This window comes from Plasmopara halstedii (genome assembly GCF_900000015.1).
Source record: "Plasmopara halstedii genome assembly, contig: Scaffold_2061, whole genome shotgun sequence".
NCBI lineage: Eukaryota > Oomycota > Peronosporomycetes > Peronosporales > Peronosporaceae > Plasmopara > Plasmopara halstedii.
The window spans coordinates 1,071,248-1,091,728 of NW_020188969.1; the positions used below are offsets into that span (position 1 = coordinate 1,071,248).

The following is a 20,481-nucleotide window of genomic DNA, read 5'->3' on the forward strand; positions in this document are numbered from 1 at the left end:
TATGCTCTAAACCAATCAGCGCATGGCTCCGTATTTCTTAAGTCTTGGGGTATCCGCCGCACGTTCGCTCCTGTCTCTGAAAGTCACTTTGCTCGCCTATAATCGCATATATCGTCACTGCAGCGCGCTTTCTCTTTGCCTGCTGATTACTTAGCGCGACAGACTCGAAAGCTTGCGCGTGTTTGATTGTTTGATGACCACTGTGGTGCTTTCTCCACCAATGCGACCCGCGAGCTCGCCCGCTACGGTGCCCAGCAGCAATAAAAACAATCTTTTAAGTGTCGCGGCTGACACAGCGTCGATTAAAGAGACGAAAGATGCACTACTTTCCGATTCGGACAGTCCCACAAGTACTGCAGTCGATTTGACGATTAATCAGATAGAAGAAGACCTTCGACCAGAGAATGTGGAGGAACAGGAGATTGAGTGGGGAGACGATACCGTTAAAGACGAGATCGTTAGCGTCGACCCTGAGTCCCTGAGCAATAAAAAACGACGGAGAGTGTCGTTTGAATGTGCTGACATTGTAGAATTTGAACCCACAGCGTACACCACAAGCGTCACGTCCGGCGGAGTGCCCGTAGGTCTGTCGCTGAACGAGCGATCTCGATCACGACGACGATTGGACTCTTTCGAGATGGAACGAGTGAATGTGTACGTGGCGAAATTATAGACATTTGTGTCAGCTCTTTAATTGCTTGTAACTGTACAGACGTGTGGGGCGACAAAACTATATGGAGGAAGGGTATCTGGACCCACAAGAGCGTGAAGTTATCCTGAATAATGCAGGCTGTGAAGAGCCTGTCATTGCATCGGCGGAAGCCGAAGTGAATGCTATTATACAGAACAGACGTGAGTCAAATGAGATCGATTTTGACTTTATGTATGGCTCCAGCGAGATCGAGATTTATGAGGCGGATGAAGAGATAAACGTCTTGTCCTATGATCACGATGTCGGTACACAACACGAAGAGCAACAAGACGTTGCGTTGGTCTCATCAAACGAGCGCACAGATCAGCTGGAGTCGTCGAAAAGCATGGCACAATCATACCATGAGGATTTGTCAAAGGCAGCATCATTATAAAGCTGGCGTAACTCATTACCCTCACCAGCGATTACGCACAGGTGCGCATATGTTCATACCGGTATAACCGTCTCGTCGTATTTTTTTCTCCGCAATAATTAAGTCATAAATAGTCAAACTATTTCTAAGTGGTAGGAAATTCTAACAATAGTAGTTTCATTGACAGACACTTAACCTTTTTTCCTGCTGCGAAAGATGTCGTTTTGTAATGTTTGCCATTCCTAGTGACCTTAATCTCCAAGATTGCTGGGCTTTACATATTCAAATTTAGAATAGAGAGTATCTTCACTTTTGTAAAAGTAGTAGCGTACCGGTAACTACCGATTAATAATGCAAGAAAGTTCCGATCTTTGTTTAGTTGGTGTCAAGCTCACACTTACTGGTAGTTGCGTCGCTATCTCTCAACGCGTTACGACTTGTAGCTTTCAGTTACTAGTGTGACACATACAAAATGACTACTACAAGTGACGTTCCCCACAAGCTCCAACGTGCAAATTGTAGGTTACTTTATCGATGATATTGTTTACCTGCCTCATGATTGAGCTGATTTTTGACTGCTAACGACCCTGTTAGACGTGAAGGCAAAAGACCTTACACCAGGATCTCATGGACATAATTTGGTACTTCAGGTAGTTTCTGTTGCTGCAACGGTAGAAAAGAAGCGCTATGATGGCTCTGTCTCGCGCATTGCCGAGGTGGTGCTAGCGGACGAGACTGGATGTGTAACATTTACTGCGCGGAATGGTATGTAGCAATGTAGGCACTGGAAAATTTATATTGTGAAGACTCAATAGAATTTTTGTATTTGCAGACCAGATTGATATGCTAAAAGAAGGACTTGTAGTGGTATTACGCAATAGCAATGCCGATATATACAACGGATTCATGCGTTTAAATGTGACGTTATGGGGAAAGCTGTCACTACATCCGGACGGTATTGAATCAACGCCGCCACCTCCACCCAGCATTAATACGGACAACAATATCTCTGCGATTGAATATGAGCTAGTTACGGTAAATGACGCAGACGAGTGAGCACTCACCGATGCAGGAATAGGCTCAATGTAATTGCGTTTGACGACCATAAGTTGAAACCATCTTTTTTTTGCTACCATTTTGCCTGATTTGGGTCTATTAAGTCTCGCAGATATGTCAGTCAAGTACATATTCCGCATATGTAAGACTGTATTTTCTTATATTGCAAACCTTATTATCATATATGACACCTCTTTGATAACAAATATACAAGGGCACGCTCTACAGCCAATAGTTTGTAGGTCTAATATGTCGTTGATATTATTCCATCCATTGTCGAAAGAACTTGCAAACTAATAGTCAGCCATGGGTGTCCGTACTAAGACCGTGAAGGGATCTGCCGTTAAGATTATTGAAAAGTACTATTCGCGTCTCACTCTTGACTTTGATACAAACAAGCGTGTGTGTGATGAGGTTGCTATCATTCCATCAAAGCGTATGCGCAACAAGATTGCTGGGTACATTACGCACCTCATGAAGCGCATTCAACACGGTCAAGTGCGTGGCATCTCGCTCAAGCTTCAAGAAGAAGAACGTGAGCGTCGTATGGACTTTGTCCCAGAAGTCTCGGCTATTGACGTTGAAAACATCGAGATTGATAACGACACGAAGGACCTTTTGGCCCACTTGGACCTTAAGCTGTCTGGTGTGCACGTGCCACAGGTACGATGTGATTTGATACTAGAAAATAATATGACAATGCTGGAGCCGATGATAGCACATACATGTGGTTGAATCGGTGGACCCATTACAACCGAATTGCCAACGCAGTATTTGCTGTGTTTGGAACTACGGGCGTTATGCAACGATCAGAGGTTCTTTTTCATATCACACGCATTGCAACATAGCAATGCTGTAATCATCGGCTCCCTCTGCGTCAATTCATCCTTAGGATGATTATGAGGTCTGAGCGCGTACACTAACGTAATTCTTATGCTTATTGTAGCCTAAGGCCCGTGAGCAACAGCACCACCAACGTAACTAAGTGTCGACCAACTTAGGTTTAAAGGCAGAGTAGGACTGAATTAAAATTGTTTGCTCTCTCGATAATCCCATGGATTCATTCCTTAACTTTCTTGCAGTCATTTTATTAGTATCATTCAAAACTCGGCACTTTGCTTCATTATCATGAAAAATTCGTCCATATCAATTGCCCCATCTTGATTCTGATCAAACTCGTCAATCATCGCCTACAATATAATGTAGAACGAATGAGATAATCAAAGCTAATTGTTCTAAACTTGCTTATGCATCATTAACCTGGAGCTCATCGTCGTCAAGATTTTCACCCAGTTCTTTCGCTACTTTACGCATTTTCTATAAATCACCACGAATAGTAGCATGCATCAGTTGCCCGTGACATGATAATCATCATACAAGTAAATCATGTCAACACACGCGTAAAGTGATTGCACCCGATCCATCTCCATCAAATAATTCGAACGCCTACTCCAAAACGAACGATTAGTCAAAATTTCAGGCAATTTCTCTGTTCAAGTACGTATAATTGTGCAGTGATCGACCAAAACGTCGTACCCGCGCAATCTCCTCGTCTGGATCTCTTGCCAGCACCTTTCGCCGCACTATCACATTAACACATTGCGTCAGTTTCGTGCAATTTTTAATTTCTGCTTCCACTTCTCCTACTAATCTCCATATAATCATTGTAGTCCACACGACCACTTCGCTGCACGTCCACGTCTTCCACAAGATCCATCACTTCTTTCTTAGACACTTGAAATCCCAAAGCACGCATTAAGACTTTAAGCTCATGATAATCAATCGAGCCCACTTTGTCTGTATCAAAAAGCTCAAAAGCTTCTCGAAGCTCCTTCTTTTGCTCCTCTGACACTTCTTGCTTTACTCTGCGACCGGTGCGAGTATTGCGCGCATTATTGGAAACTCTAGATGTGCGACTTGGTGGATATGAAGACATAGCACCGTCTCCACGGTCATGATGGCTACGATGCACACGCGATGAGCTCATAGAACTTGGTGACTCTTCACAAATATTGACTAAAAACTTCAACAATGCTTTGGATTGGTGCAAATTAATAATTTATCATCGCTAATATTTCACACCAATTAATCAGCTTAATGCAGGATGCAGCCTTCTCGACGGGCGTGTCAATTCAATATCCAAAGATTCAAGCTGCAAAGACTTCAAAGCATCAGAATGAAAGAGCGGATTCTCCATTTCCATTTCCAACGGACACAAAAGTTTCATCAGAGCGTGAGGATCGAATTGATACGAAAGCTTATAGCATGTGTCAAGAACTTGCATACCATTTTGTGTGTAAAATGACACGCGATGCTGTGCAAGATATACTGCAGAAAAGCAATGACACAAGCTACAACCAAGTATTAACATTTTTGCAGACATTCTGTACACAAAATGCGTCGATGACAGCAGCAAACGACTCAATGATAGAATTGTCGCCGTCTGGTCGTCAACAAAATGATTCTAATACACCTGTGATACAATTTCCAGCGTTTCACGGATACCCTACAGCTTCAATTATTGCTGGAACTGATGCAACATCGAGTGATCTATGGATGAAACCACTTATGCACAAGCTGCAACGAACATTTCCTCTATGTATCATATTACCACGAGATGTAGCAACAGCAAGACGACTTATTGAGTGGCTTGCTGCGAGACTGGCATTATTGATTGCTGCAAAGCAGCAAGAAGAAAAATGGCTTGAGGAAGTTGTTGAAACGTTTGATATGTTGCCACCAAAGCTTTTGGTTAAGAAACCCATTAGACGGATGACAAGGCATCATGACGCTATGAAAGAAAATAAAGAAAGTGACATGAGTGATGAAAATTTTATCTCAAGTACGGAATCAGAGCAAAGTGATACTGACTGTGCATATGCTTCAAAGAAAAAGAGAAAAAAGCAACGTCGTGCTGCTCCTGTGGCGTATGGCCGATGGACAATGTCAAAATTATTGGTAACAATACAAAATCACATCAATGAATTACTCGCCTCAAATTGTGGAGACACGAGTCGTGAATATATAGCAATGATAGAAGAACTGGTACAAACTCGCCTTGATGAAGTATTGTCTCTCGCACGAAAGAGTCGCGACAACGAAGACGAGATAATAATTCAGATTATTACATGCTTTGATGCAGCACTTTCGTGGCTACAGACAAAACTCACGTTGTGTCGAAACACAGCGGTCAAGCTGCTAAATGTAGCGTCTGAATCCAAATTTTCGACTTCAATTTACATCGGCAGCACCGAAATGGCATTGGCGCTTATTCTCCAGCGTGTACTTTGTCAATATACGTCTTTTTTGGATGATTGCAAGATAAATGCACCAATATTAATTGATCGACGAAAATTAGTCAAGAAAGAGTTAATCAAGCACAGAAATTACTATTCGTTCAGTGATGAGGGACCACCGCCAATCATGTCAAAGTTTTCTTTTCAGCCATTCCTCGTTTTATGTATCGAACAGCTTGAAGTCTTCTCACAGCAAGTATTCGGCGATTTTCTTGAAATCTGGACCCATTTTGTTCGACACCATCACGATAGGCACCCTAATAATGCTACAAATTGCACTCTCGGATTTGTTATTGGAGTTGCGTCTGCAACATCTCCAGCACTCCGACGTTTAAATCTTTCAATCACAAACTGTTTGGAATTGCAATTTTTTTCGCTCGTGGATTCACGCAAGTGCTTTGACGATATCCTTGAATCACTTGTTGTCAACGCGAAGTTGCCACTTACACTCAGCGGCGATGTGTTACAAGCAATAGCGCGTCGCCATCGTATTTTGCCCAGTGTACCTCGTCTCTTGCTTGCTTTACGATTATTGCTTTTCACGCACTTTCGAAGCTATCCATGGAGTTTTTTAGCACTTGCTGTTGATATTGTTGCATCTGCAGGCGAGTCTCCGATACTATTTGCTGCCGAAATGACACATTTACCTTCTCGAGTATCAATTTGGCTGAAGCGACAACGTTCACGTGTATTTCGTAAAACAGAAGAAAATGGAACGAGTCTAGAGTCGAATCTTCTTTCATGGCTCACTTTTTGTAGTGATTTCGAGCTGTCTGACTTGTCGACAAGAGTGTTTTCCTCCGACATTGTAGATACAGCGAAAAATTGGACGAAAGTATTGGAGTTGGCGCTAGAGTCGGAACGTCGACGACGACGTCGTTGGCGATTGGGGTGGGAATGTTTTCGCACCGCTTGTTCTTGGTTAGATGTGCGTCGTGATGGTAAAGATGGTGAAGATGTGGTCGTTATGCATTTGGCTTTAGCGCTTGATGGTCGATTAGGAGAAACGCCAATATTTACGGAGATTGTTCGACGTATTCAGACGTGTCGATGGGTTGTAACAATAGGACTGATTCAGCAATGGAAAAATTTATGGAGTGTCTTTGGATCCTCTGAAGATGAAATAGTAGAAAATACGCTCAGCGAATTGGCAACATTGTGTGCATATGCACGAAGCGAAAAGACTCGTTCTGAAATGCTGAAAGCATTGCGAAATGAAATTGTAACAGTATTTAAAACGCGTCTTGTCATTGCATTGCTGCAGCCGCGTACGCCAGATAAGATGTCAAAAGCGGAGTTGTTGGTCTCGTCGTGGTCAGTTCTCAAAGACGCCAGTGTATTGGAAGATCGATTGCGTTTTGAGTATCATGATCATCTTCGCAATGTACTACAAGAAGCTGGTATTGGGGATCAAATTGCCAATTCAAAGTGTGAGTCATCGTGGGTACATGACATTGGTTTAGCCTTTCTGTTTTACCAAGAAAGTGCAAGTGCGAGTCTGAGTCTTTGTGAATGGTACGAGAGTTTCTCATTTGAGTTAGAGCAAGAGTCGAACTCGAAAGCAGATACGAGTACAAAGAAGCAAAAACTCACAAGGTTTCGAGACAATCCAGCAATCAAAGCTCGCTTTGTTCGTGCAGTATGTACTTTACGGCATTGGGGATTTCTCAAGAATGATGCTCCTCGTGATTTGGAGCAAGATATAATTGAAAAGCTTGTCTTTATCTAAAAAAGAATAGAAATCATATTGACTAGTCAAATATATTGGTTGATGTTGTTATAGTGACGATAAAGCTTTTTGTGGTTTAGTCGTCGCCTCGCTCAATGGCTACAATACACCAGACAACATTTCATTAATTAGCAAAGATTAAGGAACAATAATTGTAACGAGAAGGACATACCGCCCGTGTTATAGTGCAACAATTTCTCAATCAGATCCACGTGTGTAAGCATCATACGACGACAGCAGTATCGCTTGAGTGACAGCTCATCTAGCGCATCTCTCTCGGTATAGTCAGCGCGTAGTAAACCCAAGTACGTCTCCCATTTATTAGCCAGCACCTTGCCGCACGTAAAGCACCGCACTGGGACTATCATTCTGATGTCCGCAAAAGCGAGATAATACCAACCAATGATCTAACAGAAAGTTCTTCTCTTTAATTGGGTGAAATCAAAACAATAAATATTAACGAATGAAAAGTGTGAGAGTCAATTGAGAGACGAAAGAAGTTCGGGTGACGATGGTTGTGGTGGAAGAGCAGGAGCAACAGCTACAAACAGCGTGTTTAAATTGGGATAATAGTGTTCATCAAATCAAAAATAATTCTTCAAAATTGCTACAAAATGCACAAAGATATGGCATTGACACGATGCAAGTGGAACTTGATACAACAGAATGCAAAGAAAATGTGATAAACCAGACAGCTACGACACTCAGCATTGATTCAGAAAATGTGCTTGTAAAGAAACGTTGTAGTGACTCGTTAGACAACGACAAAGACTCTAACAAAACTACACAACATTCGTGTCTCGAAAATGGGTTGAGCGATATAGCAGAGACTAATGCTACAGGAAATGAAACTGTGATGGATGTGGGCGTTAACAATGAAATCGAGTCAGTGCCTATTTCTTGTGATGCTGAAGACGACGTCATTACGCAGCAGTTAAGCACGGATTTAGCAGCTTCTACGATTGGAAAGCCTATGGAGATGGCATTAACTAGCGAAAAGAATGCTGAGATGCATATTGATGCGATAAATGATTGTACAGTGCGTGATGCTACGGTTGCGATTGTTCTTGATGAGTTGGTGACAACATTGGTAGATAATGCAGCGGTTCCAGTGAAGGACTTAGTATCTGTCGATGCTGCTGATGTGAAAACCCTACAAAGTCCAGTCATCGCGCACCTAAGTGCTGACGAAGCTATGGAATTAATTGAAGTGCACGTAGACGAGGAGATGCTACCTGATCCCAGTGCTGCTAATTGTGATGTCATGATTGATAGTCGTAATTATCAGTGGTTTGATGGAGAAGAGGATAACGAAGAAGGAGAAACAATAGCAATAGGACCCTCTCTCCTTAGCATAACAAATGATGGAACTGATGATGTCTTTGGTCTTGAAAGTATCGATCTTGCAGAAGCAAAATTGCGACTCGATGACAAAGACGACGTTGATAGTGACGGAAGTGGCGATACCCTGGTCATAGCGACAAAAAGCAATAGCAGTCTAAGCTCGAGCTCGAGCTCGAGCTCGAGTTCAAGTTTGAGTTCGAGCTCGACTAGCTCTTCTATTGATAGTGAAAGCTCATCATTAGAAGAAGAATATACACAGCGAGCGTTAAAAAAGCGTCGGACTTCCGAAATAAATGGTCCTTGCAACATTTCAAACCACGAAGACAAGCGAGTGCGTTCAGAACCGAAAAAAGAGCCACAACGGTCGTCGTTGAAGCGTAAGCGTAAAATTTTTCCGCCAGTAATACCTCCCGAGTTTGCCATTTTTCAAATCGAAGCACAAGATCCAATTCTTCGAGGCACATATGGTGTACGGAGCAACCGTCGTGCTTCATTTATCGGAAACTGGGGCTTTTCCATAGAAGACTTCAGAAATCCTGAAAAAATTAGCCCATTTGAGTACACTTTACGCACACGTGTGCAGCAACCGCGTCGTAATGATGATAAACACCCGGTGTCTGGCAAGTACGGAGGATTCTTTAAACTGCGTCAGTTTAATGGATCGCTCGTCAAAGTTAGAGAAGATCAATTAGATTTACAATTTCTACCAATGCCGTCATCTGATGAAGAAGATGAAGACGAAGTGATGGAGAACAACGAAGGAAGTGATGATCCAGTCGCGAGCCGCTATATTGTGCTGGGAAAAGGAAAAAATCGCTTTGGCAGATTTTTGATTCGAGGATATCTCAACCCAATCAGTGGCCAACTTTCAGTGACTCGTCGGTATCTGGAATAAACAGAAATTTATGAGGCTTTTTCGAGCCAAAAGTCTTTGTTTCGTTTTGGTAGAGTAAAAGCGCAGCGAACAATCGCTACAGTTGCACTACTTACTGTGAGATAAACGTGAATCTAGATGCAATTTATCACAAACGGACCTTGGAAACCAAAGATATAGTCTTTTTGTCTTGAAGTCCCACGTTGTGGCAATCATAGTGGAATCCCGTTTTGTTGTTTCACTCGTTGACCTAAATGAGTATCGCAACCATGAAATTGCTGCGTTTGAAAATTATAAGTTTCATTTCCGTATCGAACACGAAAGTACCAAATCCTTGGATAACATTCACGTCCGGTAATTACATGCTTGCTACGTTGACTAATATAGTATAGTAAACTAATTGCGTCTCCTCAACACTAAATGATGACACTTTGTAGCATATTTCTATGCAAGCGATTTGTCCATGCACATAATAACATGCAGTGTGACTTCCTTCCGTGAAACATTGTTAATGCTGTGATTTTCGGAAATTCGCTAAAGTGCCTACCTTATGTATAGTAAACGAGACTACAACTATTCTGCAATATTTTAGCTTCAAAACCAAAATATTCATTTTTACTCGAAAATTTTTCGCATGTATGCCTCGTTTTTAGCCACAAATTCAGTTCGAAAGTATCACTGCCGAACTGAATTCCTTCTGCACCATACACGGTCCATTACATTGCCGGTATGGGTCATACCTTTGTGTTCGTGCATGGGATAGTGGTAGCTCTACTATCTATTGTAGCTGCTACAAATGGCACAATACCCATACAGAGTGTGCCATTTACTGATGTGGGTGTCATCAAGAAGGAAGTGAGTGAAGCGGTGCCATTTGACGTCAGAAGCGAAGATCGAGGGCTTCAAAAAGCATGGTGGAAGTTGATTCATGCGAATCCCGAGAAAGTTTATAAAAAGCTAAAGCTCCACATAACAGAACAAGATATTTTCAAGCACCCCGAGCTGGAATGGTTTGCCAACTATATGCAAAGATATTACGTGAATCAGGACTCTGATCTCTTATTGGCTAAGATGGTGGCAAAATCTCATAAGGATGGTTCGCTGATGAGATATATCGAGGAAGCAAAAGTGCGATACAATACTCGAGACAAGACCGATGAGCCGGAGGCGGCAACTTTTATTCGCAACGTAGAAAGAATCGAAGCTGGTTTGCATAGATACTGGGAACTCCAGCGCTACACAGTGAAGGATTTGGTGGATTTTTTTATTCAAAGTGGTGAATTATCCATGGAAAATGTAAAACGAGCATCACATTTTTTATTTAGAAAGAACTTGTTCACAGTTCTGAAAGCTTATGCGATTAAAACAAACGTGGAGGATCCAGAAAAGGCTGTAGCTTTGGCTATAGCGGATCAAGTTGGCCTTGATAATATGGCTTTGATGATCCAAGAGGCAGATAATCCCCTCGCAATCAAAACTTTGACGATCTTGTACGAAGATTTAGAGTCAAAAAAGAATATGCTATCAGACGTTTTTTATCGACTTCAATTGGGCAGCTTTGAGCTTGACAAGAAACAATTTTTCAATGCCCACAAATTTTTTTCTTGAAAGGTTATGCAGAGTATATTGCAAAAAATCAAGACAGCAACTTACTTCTCATTCGTGTATTGGTTGAACATTACGGGAAAGAGGATGCATTTCGTGTTATTCAGAAGGCAGTCAGCAAGAAATCAGAACTAGCGAGCTCCTTGCGTAACTCACTTTTTCAGCAATGGTTTGATAACAAATTCCGAAAAACTGATGAAGCTCTCAGGACAGAAACGCGATTTCCTATTTTCAAACGAGATGAGGCTGCTAAATTAGACATAACGCTACAACAGGCATTCATCAAAGCTCGACCAGTTTAAATAGCAAATGCTCGATTTAGAATAGCAAAGTGAACAAAACAGCGTAGCCAACGTGTGTCAAGTCGACTGTGGTTCGTTGATTTTAATGAGATATGTACATCGAAAGCCAGATAAAAGAATAGAATTAGACTTAAGACCAAATGTTTTAAATTGTAAGAAAGCTCACTGAGATTAAGCTGTTGTTCAGGATTCAGTACTCAATGTTGAACTCGTGGCATCACTGACCAAGTAAAAATAAAATAAACGGTTGTTAAGACACTGGCAAGGCTGATAAGTAATTTTTGCTTCAGTGAATACTTCTATCTTGTAAGTAGCAAGCCAATCAAGTAATCCACGTGCAATTGCCACACACGACGTAATGATCAATATCTACTGTATTGATCATTACGTCGTGTGGAATAAAGTAACAATCTTTTCGTCGTGTAATGGAGTTTATCACACGACGAAAAGATTGTTACTTTATTCTGCTTCATTCGACCACAATGTATTGTTGATGATCTTGATATTGTGTCGAAAAGTCTCACATCGGGACACGTAGATGAGGTGGACAAGATAATCTTTTAGATCAACTTGGAAGTGAACCGAAATGAAAAGTGCAAGATCGCACCACTGCTGTAGGATGAGATTAAGACATACTGACAGATATAATCTCTGAGTTTCGAGCTTCGCCGCTGTGCGTCAAATGGGACGTCCAGTCAAACAAAGATGCGATGATGTCTTATGATATTGGCAAAGATCTTGTACATACACTAAGAACATTTTCTTGTAGGCTCATACCTCACGAAAAGTAATGTGCCAAACCATTGCATTTAGCCATTGCAACCCTTTGGTTACTGAGTGTATCAATTGAATGTGATGATTCTCGGGATTTTCCGATTCTCTTAAGCAAAAAAGAACTCGTAGTTTCAATTTACGGCTGCTCAAACTTGCATCACTTACACTTCCCGACTTGATAGAATCGCGGCAACTTTACTATACTCAACAATCGATTTCGTCGAAAAATTGGAAGAAGACGATTTTGTACCAAGTCTGTATAACCACATACGACTTTCGACGAGCTAAATACTATTTTCGCTAGGACCAAGTTCTGACGACGTCAGAACTCCAAACAAATGTCATCGTCAAGAGAAAAAAAAACAGAACCAAATCAGTCATTTTCAAAGCTTTCTCATAACTGGTTCCGAGTACGTTAAATTGAGCCTCTGTGGACGTCATGTAATATTTGCCGAGGATTCCTTATGCTATGATCTCCTGCATCACTACAGCAAATCAAACAGAAAATATGTGCTTTATTCTGGTACGATGTCATTACTGTCACTCAGGCCGAACTATGAGTAAAAAGTCACAATCATCACACTGGCTTCCCAGCTATTTCGCTCGCATCAATGCCTTCACTTGGCAGCTCTTAGACGCTCTTGCACTTAGATGTCAATGATCCCCTGAGACTGTGATGTCAAGTTGCAATCGACATTGTGGTGGTCGTTGATCGATAGAGAAATGCAATTACTCAACGCATCATATCGAAGGACGCAAATTTGTATCTGTGTTGAGTACTCACACACTTTTGTAAAGTCTCACTGTTGTGATCTGTCCATTAAACGTGTTTACAACTATATTATCTTGATACCATCTAGTCACTCTGATACTTTTGTTTCTGAGGATCTTGGTCTGTGGGGGAAATTTGCTATCATAGAGCACTTGCCTTGAGAGGTAACACATTCGCGATGATGACGTTTGAATCTCACTCTGTCACCAATCCGGTTGCTTTGAATGTCCGTTTCCAAAAATATTATGAAAGACCTTCCCAAGAGTCGTTCCCAATTCCCAAGCCCCACGTAGATCTACTGTCACACTTTCAGTTTCGTTCGAGGAAGTGACGCCCTTCCAATTCAAATTTGACGATTTAAAAAGAGCGTCTTGTGATACCTTCAAGTCGCTCTATACCGGTTGAACTCGTCAGGATACTGCGCATGACGATCGTACCAACGCTTCTTAACTTGCTGGAACTCATGCTACAGATCACAGTGACACCGAAAGCTCCATGTACAAAGTCTATGACGAAGGCAGTGCTTCCACCGCAAACAAGTTGGACGTGACAAAGTTGTTTATCCTCGTCGACCAAATGCAAAGAAATACTAATTAGGCGAGCAGGCACCTGAAAAAGGATAGAAGTGTGGCCGCGATGCACTCAAAAGCACAAAGTTCATGTGCCTTAAGATCTCTACAATCCAGGACCAACTTAAAATTGACTCGAGATTGACAACTACATGCATGTCGTGTGCTCCTCGAACGTGCCCGCAGTCCATCAGCATATCCACCTATCTCAACTCCTTTTTTAAATCCACTATCTAGCTCAACTGATAACCGCAAGGCAGATGCAATAATTCCTTTCGTGAAAGTATAAGAACGCGCTGATTATGCACATCCAGGAACCCTACAGCCGAGCACTTGTAAGGAATAAATGACACCTACTGTGTGGCAGCTGAAGTGGAGCATCCAGGCTTTTGGATCCGGGAAGAGATTTTTCTACCACCGGTTGAGGAAAGTTTGGGTGACCATTAATTTGATACGGCTTAAACGTGGCGAAAGCACGCTGCTTATGATATGAAAAAAGGCGATCGTGTGCGAGAATGGACACTAATGCGCAACACTTCTATAGAATAGGCCTCTCATTTTGGAAGAATTAGAGCGAAAGATGTCGCGGGTACGACAACTAGCAGACTACGACCAGAAATTAAAAACTCTGATCGCTGCAATGACGTCAGACCCCTCGCGGGGGCGGATGCAGTTAACATGATATCGAAGGGTCGCCAAATATGTGCGGCTCGCACCAAAACGTTCCGTGTGAGCCCTTACAACTTTGCGAAAGCGGTGGGTGTCGCATTGTATACAAAGTACAAATTCCGTGCTGCAAGGGCCATATAAAATGAAAACTCTGCGAGCACGCAATAAGGAGTTGACCCAGCCATGCAGACGTATAAGAGAGAGATCTCATAACTATCGAGAAGCTCCCTTGTACTCGCTGATGTTTTTTTCTGTGATAGCATCTGTGGCATACGTGGTCATTTGATCTCGGCTGAGAAGAACAAGGATTTGGGCTTTCACACAGACTCGTTCAATGAATTGATCTCGAGAGAAGCCAGGTATCAGTCAACAGAACTGACTTGAATTGTATCGTAAAGATCGCAATGAATCTAACTCGGGCCTAGTAAAAGAGATTCTTTCAGTTCTGGCATGTTGGCTGTTGATAGTAACGTTCTGGACCTTGGAAGACCTTGATAAATTTAGAAGCGTAGTGGAATTTCGTTCGACTCGCAACTGTCAAAATAAAAAAAATACTACGCGGAGGAAATGATGATACCAAATGCAAATTTGTTTTATGTGTGCCTTGCGATGGAGACACTGGTGAAATGTCGAAGGTCATGTTCGACTACCTGTAAAAGCTGAGGGCTATGGCAGCGTAATTTAAGCCTCGTACCGAACTTGTATTGATGTGATTTTATACTGTGTATGACATGGGCCGACAGGAAGTCGAAATCTACAATTGCTACGGCATTCACTCGTGTTACGGTTATTGTGAGTCAAAACCTTTCTCTCAACAGGAAAGCAAGATCGACCTTGGCGTAAGCATTGAAGCTAAGATAGTTTAATTTAGGGCATGAAATATTTATTTCATTTTAGTAATGATGCTGCCAAGTGGCGTGAGCAAAGCTAGGAAGGAGGTAGCGACAGTGAGCCTCGGTCTTAATGAGACAGACATTAACGATAAGACGTACATCTACCGAGAAAGAAATGAGCGATGGTATCTCATCGTCATCGTCCCCAGAGTGTCTCCAAACAAGGCGTTTTGTTACATTGATTAGCTGTTTTTTTTGTGGTAAAGGAGACAATTATGAGTGGTCATATCAAAATCTCCTGTACCATATTCGATGGAGATTAGAGCTGTAAGGCGCAAGTAGTCAAGCAGCCTCAGAAGCGAATGAAGACAGTTCATTCTCTCATAATGGAGCGGATGTAATAGTCATCACTGCGCGTAGCGTGCAAGGCTATCTGCGTTATTGGCGACAAAGTTATTCACATTTACATTTAGTGACTGAGGTAGTCTTAGGGATTATCAGTCTTCCTCATTCATACCGGCAGAGCTTTCGTAGATTTACGAGGCCAAAATAGTACTTTAGGTATCAGAGGAATAGCAGAGCACGTATCCGTCATAGTTGAGGTCGTCATTGAGTAAATCTCCGAGCACTGTGTGCGAAGAGCCAGACTGCTATCAATAATGGTCTGACCAATTCCCGCATCCTTTGTTCAAAGAATATTCCGACATGGTGACAGGACACCCAGAGCGCGTGTTGCTTCCGGACCAGATAGCGCTTCATGAAAATGACCCAATCAATACTAAGACACATAATCATGACCCCAGGCAACATATAGTGCGACGCCATAGACCTTTTTTATCGAAAGCAAGAATTGGGTTTGGTAAGAAAGAGTTAATCCTTATCCAGCATATACTCCCTGGCTCGAAATGGCTATAGGCAAGTGGCAAATTATGTAACTACAGGCATCACTCCGACGTAAACATAAATTTGTGAATGCATATGCTGCTAAACAGCATATTTGGTTGCACATTGTTCGGTTCTCAGTTATGACAATTGTAAGATGCTTAAGTGCGGTAATGTCACTTCTCTTACTACAAAATGAACTTCGAGCAGGATGTTACGAGAGTAAGTTTGCTCTGGGGACTTTAAAGCGCACAAAATGAAGCTCAACTATCTGGTGACGCCTGTTCAGGCCAAATCGTGCACAGAACTATTTCAAATTATATTATCAACACTGGTGCGGATCACAGGAAGATGGATATCGACATCCATAATAAATATTTTTGAGCAGTGGTTGTGTGTATGCGTTTAAAATATCCGCCTAGACCAGAGCAACTCAAAACGTATCGACAACTCCGACCACCAGCATTGGTGTATATTCACACCCGACTCGTTGGGCTTTGCACGAATATGAACAAATAAACCGTCGCAATTAATTGATTTGTATACAGCCTGGAGAGCTCTGGCACCATATCCTTGGCGCGTCAGTCATCCACAAATGATAACAGGAGGTACCCGCTCATTTTACTAATCCAGTTAGAAGACGCTGATGTCTCACACGAGTCTCTGATAATAGTTATTGTCAAAATAAAGAGTGCAGAACGTTAAAAAAGTATGCTACTCTACAGCATAACCATTATGGGCCGGTTTCTGCGCTAAAGTGATGACTGCTTCTGCTTATTATAAGCATGAGAAAATCGCCACTTGCCATTAGGCTTTATGACGCGAATAGGCGGTGCCGAGTTGCTTTTATCGAAATCTTATTACTGCTTTTTACAAAAGAGATCGTTGACCGGATCACATAATTCCCTAACTTGGTGCAATATCTGGTTTCGAGGAACTAGCTTTTTAATGTCAGACTCCCCAATTCCGAAAAAATACCCGGAGCAGTTATAATCACTTTATCGTTATGCCTAGACGCGTGATAGAACTTTTGTCAACACGTCGGGGTATTCTAATCAAAAGATAGGAAGAACACAGTATCATTGAGTATAGTTTCACTCCGCGCATTTAGTTATCTGCGTAACCCCTCTATATGAGTTCAGCTCCTTGACCAACACCATACTTACTACTTCAGCGGCCTTATGGTCGTGCAAATTTTTGCAGATATCTTCTAGAAATTTTCTGAAAAGCTCAATGAGTTTTCTAAGCGTTAGTGAGCTATAACCTATAATGCTTTGGACTACGTCATTTCGCTCGCAAGTTAATACTCGATCTCGCCACAAAATTATGGAGCTTCCCTGCTCCGTACGGTGCGTACATCTTAGGGTAGTACTGAGTCAGTAGTATCAATACATCATGACAAGGATAAATCATTCTCGTTAGCCTTAGATTCCGGCCCGTCTCCGCAGATGGCCGCGCAATCTTCAGCTCAACTGGCTCAAGCAACGACCACAACTTACAGCTGCGATCTATTATCTACTTCAATCTGGAGATCACAATATACCAACGTTCATTCCTTGCTGAACAGAAAATCTTTTTACGGACCGCAACATTTGATCGCTTGTCTTCGTCTCACCCAACCGTGGTTCACTGCCGCTTCTGTTTTCCGATTGTAACAATATCTTTTCTCGATAATCCAGAAGAGATCATTGCTGCAACGGAGCTATATTAGCTTCACTTCCATGTTAACAGCGCGTTTGCTTTCTGTCAGAGGGGTTTTGTGTTTTGTGGCTCGCCATAACACCTACTGGTTTTGACAATCACACGCCCTTCGTAATTACACGACATTCCTGAAGCCTGGGATTTTGTCAGTAATTACCAGCATTCCTTGACTATACCCACCTCGCTTTGAAAGAACCACCTTCTGAAGCTCAACACACGTTGACCTCGACCCTGAAGAGGTACAATATACACTGGTTCTGTTCTTGTAGGCCACCCTATGCCTGTTGAAACCCGTCATTTTTGCGAGGGGCTCGTCGGACGAGGCTCAAATCTTTGATACTGCCGCAGATGTTTCGACAGCAACCATGGAGCTCTTTTGCGCTTAAATGATCTCTTAGTTTCATTCCATATAGCTGAGTTCCATCGCTTCTCGCGCGCTAGTACATTTTCCACCCTTGGTGACCTCACCAACTCTCGCAGCATGACAGATGTATTCGGTATCTCGTGCGACACTCACCGCTCTTACAAGGGAGGTAGATGGATGCAAATGCGAAGGCAAGTGACACCTGTTTGGAGACCGTCTACTAGCATCGAAGGTGTTCCCGCCTTTGAAATATCGTCTACCGTCCTCGTGTGGATGGACTTTTTCCAGCTCCTGGACATAGTTCTCAACTTCCTGTCTCGCTTGACAGATGGACATAAAGTTGAAACGCACTCGGTACGCCTGAATAGGCGGTGCGATCACCTGCCGACCACAATATCCCGTGCTTGGTATGATTTTCAAAAAAAGGTAGCAATATAGTGCTCATCACCGCGAGCGATCTTGAAAACGCATGTTGACGCGCTGTTGCTTCATCTGGAGCTTGGTCAAGCTATCTCAATGTCTCTCATCCAGAAGCATAAGTTACCCCCGTCTAAGTCTCTGAAGACTGGTCTTTCACCATTAGCGGCTACATTGTGGGTGCTATATGGCTTAAACTCACGCCCGATAGGCGTTCCAGGAAGCGCATACTCATAGTCGGTGAGATGCTTCAGACAAATTGTTATCGCTTCTGGCCCTTGTACAGCCAGTTTCTAGAATTGACGAAACATAAGCTAACCAAGCGTAGGTAATTAGATTCTTTTTGTTTCAATTTCGCAGAAGATACAGACCATTTACGACTCAGTCGTCGATTTAACTACAAGTGCTTCCAAATGCAATGGAGTTAAATTAACAACTCTGTATTTAAAAAAAATTACAAAAGTGTGCTTTGACTTTGTACAATTGTCGACAACATAAGAATAGGCACATTTCACAATTGCACGGAAGTGTTACTTGTATACATAATATAACAGTACGTATCCGGTCATATGTTAAACCACGAGGATAATAAAATCGGCTGAAGTCAGTAAATGTAAAAGATTTACACGTACCCTGGTATGACGGGGTGGGTCACACAAGATGGTGTGACCACACAATGGTGTGGCTACACCTTAACAGTTAGCCACTACATGGCGGGACTGCTAGTAGTGAGACACACTCTAGACGCCCTGCGTCTTGCAGATAACATACGGCTTCGCCGTCTCCTCTCTATAAAGATTTAAGTCTCATTGAGATTACTGGGGATACGCCCTCGGCGTCGTCCGGTGTTCCCCTTCCCTGCTTCATCCATTTTAATTAGGTTTTACTATTATATTAGGAAAACCTATACATTTAGCTATACGCCATAGAGATGAATAATCAACATAAAATTGCAACCTTGTTTTGCAGTTAAATGTTATTGTGATCAGCTGCTTCACAAATCTTCGTTCTGGTGTGGTTTATTGTCTTGAATGCGGCACTTTTTGTTGTTGCTGCAATCGCAGTGGAATTCCTTACCCACCCTCCATCTCTAAAGATGTTAATAACCAAGAAATATCGAGCGTGCACGTCAATTCTCATAGACAAAGGCTGTTAAAGTCATACGCATTGCTCTTAAAACTTGCTTGAGTTTCTCCTAAATGCAAAGTGATGCCCACAAAATCTGAGCTTTCGGTACGATCGCTGTGATTATATGTCCCAAGTCAAGATCGATGAACGCGTCCTCTACCGATGGACAGCCGCTTTATCTGTCGAATGCTTATAAAGAGTTGATTGGTCGTAGTCCAATAATAAATGGTTCGGATAAGTAGATGTACAGTCATATCTGAATTAAGCACCTCCAAAAGAAAAATACATGTATTACAAGGACACAGAGAACTAAACAACTTAAAAGACAATATATTGCAAGAAAGATATCGACAACCCAACTATCCGACCAATAGTTCCGGAATAGGAAACTTCTCTTCATAGAGGGATCTATAATATTTCCACTCCTGGAACTCCTTATCAGGAACTTTCGAAATATCGCCAAATCTCTTCACCAGATATTTTAAGTACAAGTAAGGCGATATGTTCAGAGCGAGCAATTCTTTAGCCGAAAGACCTTTTCTGATGAGGCGCCTTGCTTTATTCAATGCAACTTCAGCGCGAAAGCGACTAAACCATGACAATTTCATCTTCTTTTCTTCCACTCTTTGATTCACCAGTGCGAAGCGATCATCAGCTTCCATTGCTTCTTTGTAATCGTTGTTGAAGCTGACGAACTGCTTGTAAAGTTTCGACTCTTTCAATTCTCCACTTGCTGCAAGTTTTTTTGTTATTGTGAGATCAGGATCAGCTTTTGTCAAAATGTACGCCATGTAACCAGGAGTGTATCCCATCAACATCGCCTGCTCTTGACGAACACGAAAAAGGTAGAGCGCTGCCCAATCAAATTTGAGTTTTGCGATCCAACGTTGTGGAATAGCCTTGAATCGAGCCCAGATGCTTTTTGGAACCACCTTCACTTTCGACGTAGCCGCCTTAACTTCCGGCACAACGCTATTTAACGCGAATTCTCGCTCTTCCTCTGGAACTTGGACGTGGTCGACTACTTGGAGCACACCATCAGAGTTGCTGCTTCTCTGAGCAGAAATGCTCGACTTGGACTCCAATTCATCTATTGGGGAAG

At 42.3% G+C, this 20,481-nt stretch overlaps 9 protein-coding genes across 9 annotated transcripts in view; 6 read left to right on the plus strand and 3 right to left on the minus strand.

Moving 5' to 3' along the window:
- Nucleotides 1-220: 220 nt before the first annotated feature.
- PHALS_02747 (uncharacterized protein) lies at nucleotides 221-1,085 on the plus strand (the record flags this gene model as incomplete). Its single annotated transcript, XM_024717188.1, has 2 exons — nucleotides 221-654; nucleotides 713-1,085. 2 exons carry the CDS (start codon nucleotides 221-223, stop codon nucleotides 1,083-1,085), a joined length of 807 nt encoding a protein of 268 aa, XP_024582712.1.
- A 451-nt stretch (nucleotides 1,086-1,536) lies between these two features.
- PHALS_02748 (RFA1, RPA1, rpa) lies at nucleotides 1,537-2,120 on the plus strand (the record flags this gene model as incomplete). The annotated part of the gene is made up of 3 exons (XM_024717189.1): nucleotides 1,537-1,582; nucleotides 1,659-1,829; nucleotides 1,897-2,120. The coding sequence occupies 3 exons, from the start codon at nucleotides 1,537-1,539 to the stop codon at nucleotides 2,118-2,120; spliced, it is 441 nt and encodes a 146-aa protein (XP_024582713.1).
- Nucleotides 2,121-2,426: 306 nt separating this feature from the next.
- Nucleotides 2,427-3,105, plus strand: PHALS_02749 (40s ribosomal protein s17; the record flags this gene model as incomplete). Its single annotated transcript, XM_024717191.1, has 2 exons — nucleotides 2,427-2,783; nucleotides 3,067-3,105. 2 exons carry the CDS (start codon nucleotides 2,427-2,429, stop codon nucleotides 3,103-3,105), a joined length of 396 nt encoding a protein of 131 aa, XP_024582714.1.
- Nucleotides 3,106-3,220: 115 nt separating this feature from the next.
- PHALS_02750 (caltractin-like protein) lies at nucleotides 3,221-4,107 on the minus strand (the record flags this gene model as incomplete). Its single annotated transcript, XM_024717192.1, has 5 exons — nucleotides 3,221-3,310; nucleotides 3,381-3,437; nucleotides 3,519-3,566; nucleotides 3,657-3,703; nucleotides 3,768-4,107. The coding sequence occupies 5 exons, from the start codon at nucleotides 4,105-4,107 to the stop codon at nucleotides 3,221-3,223; spliced, it is 582 nt and encodes a 193-aa protein (XP_024582715.1).
- A 110-nt stretch (nucleotides 4,108-4,217) lies between these two features.
- On the plus strand, nucleotides 4,218-7,145 carry PHALS_02751 (Origin recognition complex, subunit 3; the record flags this gene model as incomplete). The annotated part of the gene is made up of 1 exon (XM_024717193.1): nucleotides 4,218-7,145. The coding sequence occupies one exon, from the start codon at nucleotides 4,218-4,220 to the stop codon at nucleotides 7,143-7,145; it is 2,928 nt and encodes a 975-aa protein (XP_024582716.1).
- Nucleotides 7,146-7,221: 76 nt separating this feature from the next.
- Nucleotides 7,222-7,513, minus strand: PHALS_02752 (dna-directed rna polymerase and iii subunit rpabc5; the record flags this gene model as incomplete). The annotated part of the gene is made up of 2 exons (XM_024717194.1): nucleotides 7,222-7,244; nucleotides 7,318-7,513. The coding sequence occupies 2 exons, from the start codon at nucleotides 7,511-7,513 to the stop codon at nucleotides 7,222-7,224; spliced, it is 219 nt and encodes a 72-aa protein (XP_024582717.1).
- Nucleotides 7,514-7,656: 143 nt separating this feature from the next.
- On the plus strand, nucleotides 7,657-9,721 carry PHALS_02753 (uncharacterized protein; the record flags this gene model as incomplete). The annotated part of the gene is made up of 4 exons (XM_024717195.1): nucleotides 7,657-8,616; nucleotides 8,749-9,162; nucleotides 9,438-9,491; nucleotides 9,560-9,721. The coding sequence occupies 4 exons, from the start codon at nucleotides 7,657-7,659 to the stop codon at nucleotides 9,719-9,721; spliced, it is 1,590 nt and encodes a 529-aa protein (XP_024582718.1).
- Nucleotides 9,722-10,092: 371 nt separating this feature from the next.
- Nucleotides 10,093-10,971, plus strand: PHALS_02754 (RxLR-like protein; the record flags this gene model as incomplete). The annotated part of the gene is made up of 1 exon (XM_024717196.1): nucleotides 10,093-10,971. The coding sequence occupies one exon, from the start codon at nucleotides 10,093-10,095 to the stop codon at nucleotides 10,969-10,971; it is 879 nt and encodes a 292-aa protein (XP_024582719.1).
- Nucleotides 10,972-19,738: 8,767 nt separating this feature from the next.
- PHALS_02755 (uncharacterized protein) overlaps nucleotides 19,739-20,481 on the minus strand; it is a gene marked incomplete at both ends in the record, with an annotated part of 831 nt that continues 88 nt past the window's right edge. The window contains one exon of the mRNA XM_024717197.1: nucleotides 19,739-20,481. This exon is cut by the window's right edge and continues 88 nt beyond it. Within this exon, the coding sequence (XP_024582720.1) occupies nucleotides 19,739-20,481 (743 nt within the window).